Below are 5,837 nucleotides of genomic sequence, written 5' to 3'. Positions count from 1 at the left end.
ACATGAGAAGGGTGTGTGTGTGTGTGCTCTGACATTGAACAGTGCTGGTTTTTACATTATATTGATTTACCTGAATTATGAACGTGTCAAACACATCTGTCAATCCCTGACGTGTTTAAGCCATCTGTGCCATACTAGAGTAGCATAGGCAAAGAAAAGAAGGAGGCAAGACAAGGACAATAGATGTTTGATAGGACTACACCAGACCACCTGCCAACCACCCACTGGATATAAAATATTGCAAAAAGTGAACACGAAAGCTGTCGACATGATGATCAATATTTCCAATTTATTTGCTAATAAGATAGATTGCTGCACCTGTCACCGCCTCTGCTTTTTGCCACCTGATGACAAAGAAACAGAAATATAATGTTACACATAGAATTACACATGAAACCAATTCACTATTGGAAAAACTTATCAAGGTAAACCATTTCATGCCACAAGTAACGAGTTTGTAATATCATGAAGGAAGAGAACACTGCGGTGTGTAAGGTAAATGTGCCTGTGAGTACTAGAGTTTAGGTGCGTTCTATAGGCTAAATTCTACCTGATATAATGCTTCAGACATTTAGTATTTAGCCTCAGCCACCATTTGAACACCCAAAAACCATGAGAAAATAAGTTAATGATAATGGCAAGAAAAGACAGAAGATAGAAAAGGCTACATCATTGCTTGAGTGTTTGCCTATGCACCAGAAAAGTGACATTTCCTTCATTCATAGAAGCAGGACAAAGTGAATCACGCTTTAACATTCGTTAAAAAAAAACAACTGGTTCCTTTTACTCCCTTATGTAAAGCATGGAGGAGAAAGGCAAAAATGTATCATCATTAAAATACAGTGTAGCATGCACATACTCAAAAGATTTTCTGGTCATGAATTTTTTTCTTATATATATGCATCTAAAGACAAAAATTCGTACAAGACGAAGAGATTATAGCATCCCACCAATTTTGATATGTGCATGCTAGACTGTATATTCTTTGTATTTAAAACATGCACACAGCAAAACTCGGACATAACAAAAATATTTCCGTGCCCTGCTGATTTCACTAAGTGCATGCTAGACTGTATACCATGGGTCACTGTATTCTGTTTCCAAACAGCAAACATGGAAAAGGGTGGAGGGTGGTGGAGAAGAAAAGAGACATATTCTGTACCAACTATGCAGCAAGAGTTGGTATGTTTTTGTTTTTTTATTTTACTTTCTGAAAAAGGGTGATCCTTTCAACACAGAATTGATAATCCATGTAAGGAACTAGCGGAAGCGAGAGACCCCCATGAGTGCCAGGAAACAGAACCTCGTGTAGGCCTACTCCCCACAATAAAATAGTTACCTTTCTTCTTGCCAAAACCTTTGCCTTTCTTTTTCTGAAAAAAAAAAACAAAGATAAAATGAAATTTACCTGTATACAATCACCTCACATTTTGGGACAAGGCAATAAAAAAAAAACCTGCACTTGAAGAAAACAACATGTGAAATGCTTCACATATGGCAGTTTCAATCTAAATTAAAAGACTGACTGTTATATATTTATACTTTGGACAGGAAATTCCAAGAACTATGAGCTCTTTCTCAATAAGGGCTTTCAGCTTAGGAATCAAATATATCTATACTTGAGACATTTGTACCTTAGAAAACAAAGTTTCACAAGCTTCATATTGTAACCCACTTGGGTAGGCAACAAAGAAAAAATGAGCATATACAAATTAAAGAGATGGCTTGTAACACACAGCAAAATTATTACAAAGAGGAGCAGCATATTCATGTCTTCATGTCTAAATCATATGACATAACCATATACATGTACCTTGCCCATAGGAAAATTCTTCTTCTTCTTCTTGGAAGGACCAGCCTGAAAAAAAAAGAGCATTCGGTCAAACAAGAACTCGAAAGTGGGAAGGAGAAACGCCTTACACATTCCTGTTCCTCTCACTTGAGTATCCAAATTTGCAATACTCCTCTGACTAAGTGGCCTAAAACAGTTCAGTACATAGCGTATTACTCAGAACTGCTCCCCTCTCACATACGAATCACAAATGAAGATTTTCACTACCACAGGAGAAGTGAAAGAGTGCAATATTCAACTTCAATCCTTTTTGCTCATGTATTAACTCCCAGGTACACCCAGAGTGTTCCAAGAAATATTAATAGACAGGGTACTGCCATTACTAAACCTTGGTTTTGAGTTTTCTTCTATTAACAGATGCGTTTCAGAATTGGTCTTTGAGAGTATGAAACTGCTGTTCTTTATGACTCTAAATCTACAATGCTTTTTGGAAAATTCTTGTTAGTTACATGATACCAATAATAATAATACAAAGAAAACGAATTTGAAAAACGTACTATAAATGCAATTGACAGAGAAGAGTAAATAGATTCTTTTTTATTGACCGACAGATTGATCATACTGAATGAGAAATAACTTCATTCCCCAATAATTAACAATTGTAAAAATGCAGAATGAGAGCAATTGTATGAGAGATATCAAGAGTCATTAAGCCATAAAAACAAAATATTTATCACTGCAGATCAAAATACCCCAAAAAATACCAAGGCAGGATTGTACAATACACCACAGCTTCCATCAGCCCATGCCAGGCAGTTCATGCTATTACATATTTTCATTAGCAATGCACTTGATTACTAGTGAGCAAAGACTACATTCATTTTTACAATCTAGGTCGTGCACTTATTTGAGATCAGACTTATTGGGGTTTTCTTTTAGGCAACTCTTTTTTTTTTTTTTATACAGAAACTCAAGACATGCGAAGGACAAAGTTTCTTGGAGCACGAAGTCAGAAGTTACCTCATCTCCTCCATCCATGCCAGAGAAACCATCAAAATCTGCCAGAGTTCCCAGTGCAGACATTGTCCCCAAACGCTTCATCGCAGTCTGGAAGAAAAAAAAAGTTAAAAGTAAAAACAGAACATGAATATATAGATATACTCTACTGAATCAAAAACAACAATCTGTACATGTCAATAGTATTCAACACAAACACGGGGTGAATCTTAAGTTCAGACATGTAAACATTCTCTCAGTTCAAATTGTACAAAGCACAAATCAAAAAGCACTTCATATATATTCCATTTTATTCTAATGCAGAAAAATGTTCACTAAAAAAAAAAAAAGGCAAATGCTTGAACTTGAACCAGATCAAAATATTAACACTGTTTTGGAAAACAAAGACAAATTATGATTACACAATATATATGGTATTTTCCTCTCTGAAAAAGATCATCTTTCAATTAATATCCAATCATATAAATTGAAAATGATAGTGGATGTTTTACGCCTCAACCAACACATAAGATCACTTAGCAGTGCCTGCCTGCCAAGACCAACATAACAGACCCAATCCAACTAAGCATAGAGAAACTATAAAATATCTTCCTCAAAAGTGGATTGAAATGATTTTCAAATTATTATTTTTTTTTGCAAACAAAAAAGAACCAAACATTCTTTGATCAAAGTTATACAACCATAATTCTACAAAATTTCACAGATATCATCCTAGCAGTGTGTATCTTTTTTAATTTCTGCCATTTCCAAAACATAAGGAAAAAAATTCTACCAAGTTTGAACAAACCATCTCTTACATGAAGCCTCAACACAAAGCTTCACTCCCTCAACTTTCATGAGACAAAAGCAAATTTAAAGTGAACTATCGCAAAACGTGCTGGAAAACCAACTAGCAGAGAACAGTAACATCTGTAACAAAAACAACTACGTTCTCAATTCTTCTTGTTCACGAGAGTAAACCACAGATACAAAATAATTACTTTGTTAGGCGCATACTTACAGATTCCTTCTTTGAAACTGCAAGACGAACAAAGTTGGATTCCTCATACCTGTGGTTAAAAACAAAAACAAAGCCAAAACAACATCAAAAACTGGTACCAAGAAGATATTAGTGAGAAAGAGTTGACAAAAAGTAAGGCTAAGGAGAACCTGACATCAAAACTGAAGTGGCTATAATAAAATGACAAAAGTAAAATATGTATTCAAATCTAGGTTAAAAAAGCTTGAAAATAATATGACAAAGGAATTTTCAGTTACAAAGCGAACTCGTGATCACACAGTACGCAGACAGCAGAAATTGACTCAATGCTCTGTATATGAACTAAAACAATACATTTTCATTCAGAAACTCTTTTAATGAGCATCTAATCAGTTACCGGTATGTCCTCAGACAGGAGGAGCATTACTGGGCAAGTTGATATGGTGCCTTTCATTGTAATTTTTGAGTCTTTGAAGGAGAACTGTTTTAGTTAACTGTGTAGATTTCTTCAATCATATCTATTTAGTGGCAGCAGATACCGACCTAAAAATTTTTATCAGAAGTTTTAACTTTCAGTACAAGTTCAGTTGGTTCACGGCATCACTCAGTTGTTTAATTGTTTTTTTTTAAATCTACCAAACTCTAGCCAATCTTTGTTATAAACTGTATGTCTATGGCTTGGACCATTAATTTCTACTCAGTTTGATGTTTATGTTACCGGTGTATATAGTTTAATAAATAAAAGAGTATTTATAAGGAAGTTTGTGATGCTGAAAATTTGGGACCACAAATTGGCTGCTTACAAAAAAGAAATGGCTCTCCATGTACCAAAAGCTAACCAATTCTCATGCACACATATGAGAAGAGATCTTTTACAGGAAGGTCAGTGACAATGTAAAGTCTACTACTACAATTAGATCAGAGAATGGAAGACTTCAGTTCACAAGTTTCCGAGGTCTAATCGTAGATCGAATTGAAATTTCAGATCCCCAAACAGAGTCCACCTTTTTCAGATTCAAACTGAGAGATGCTGAAACAGTGACTGAAGATAAATGCAGACACAAATTTTAAACGTATGACTTATTTCCTCTTAAGTCTTAAAAAATACACACCCAGGTAAAGAAACCTTAACTAGAAACTCACTCTGTTTTTTCACGGTCTCGTTTATTGTCTCTGATGCGATGCACATCTCTGGACTCCTGTTCAGAAAAACAAATCAAGATATAATTTAGGCTGATCTCATACAATCCTTCCCTCCTCCCCAAACAAAATTTAGAACGCCTACACAAGGCTAAAAAACTGATCAATATCAATTAGGAGAAACCTGGAAAACAATGAACAGGGACGCCGATACAAAATAATTGTCAAAAATCCTTCTTTGAAATCAGAGTGAAGGGTGTCTTAAACTATTGAAGTAGACAATGTAAAGACAACCGTACCATATAATAAACTTTTTATCCGGTTCCCAGACCTGATTGCATAAAGGGGTTTGACACCATAAACAATAAATACTGCACAGTCAGCCCCCATGAAGGAAAACAAAATAGTGCCAGATCTGAAATAATGGTAAAAGTAAAGTATGACCTCTATTTGTGAATGTTTGACCAGCAGGTGTGAAACATCCAAGGCCACAGTAAAGGTTGAAGTTATGTCTTGTGTCAACAGAAAGCAGCGTGCTGTAACAATTGTGATGTTCAAAACCATGGAGGGATTATAACTTTACTTTAGCCACCCCTCCGAAAAAGTAAACCACAGACTAAGACTTACTGAGATCTCCACTGGGGCGTCAGTGTACTGTTCTCGAATCTCTTTCAGCATGGCTGACCCTAGAGCTCTGCGGGCCGATTTTGCCTTTTGCTTTTGTTGCTTTTCCTCTGCAGTCTCATCATCAGCTGAAGAGAGAATGTCACAACATATCTTAAAATATTTGCTGTGAAAAGTTTGATCAGTGAAATAACAGGGTGCCTGTTTTCAAATAAAACGAACCTGAATATTATTTCACGTGGTGAATTTTTCTTTTGTTTAATGCCTCTGTAACAACTCTACTTT

The 5,837-nt window shown here is 35.5% G+C and overlaps 1 protein-coding gene across 2 annotated transcripts in view; it reads right to left on the bottom strand.

Annotated features, from left to right (window-relative positions):
• Nucleotides 1-265: 265 nt before the first annotated feature.
• Nucleotides 266-5,837, bottom strand: part of LOC101846100 (neuroguidin) — a 17,506-nt gene continuing 11,934 nt past the window's right edge. For both annotated transcript variants that reach the window (XM_013088663.2, XM_005109496.3), the window contains exons 7-13: nucleotides 5,556-5,680; nucleotides 4,932-4,987; nucleotides 3,810-3,858; nucleotides 2,813-2,899; nucleotides 1,814-1,858; nucleotides 1,340-1,373; nucleotides 266-344 (exon numbers count right to left, since the gene is read on the bottom strand). In XM_013088663.2, the coding sequence (XP_012944117.1) occupies nucleotides 322-344; nucleotides 1,340-1,373; nucleotides 1,814-1,858; nucleotides 2,813-2,899; nucleotides 3,810-3,858; nucleotides 4,932-4,987; nucleotides 5,556-5,680 (419 nt within the window). In that variant the 3' untranslated portion in view covers nucleotides 266-321. The remainder of the gene's footprint in view (nucleotides 345-1,339; nucleotides 1,374-1,813; nucleotides 1,859-2,812; nucleotides 2,900-3,809; nucleotides 3,859-4,931; nucleotides 4,988-5,555; nucleotides 5,681-5,837) is intronic.

Source organism: Aplysia californica, unplaced genomic scaffold, assembly GCF_000002075.1.
Source record: "Aplysia californica isolate F4 #8 unplaced genomic scaffold, AplCal3.0 scaffold00784, whole genome shotgun sequence".
Taxonomy (NCBI): Eukaryota; Metazoa; Mollusca; class Gastropoda; order Aplysiida; family Aplysiidae; genus Aplysia; species Aplysia californica.
The sequence above is the reverse complement of the archived record's forward strand: the minus strand, read 5'-3'. Positions and strand labels throughout refer to the sequence as shown.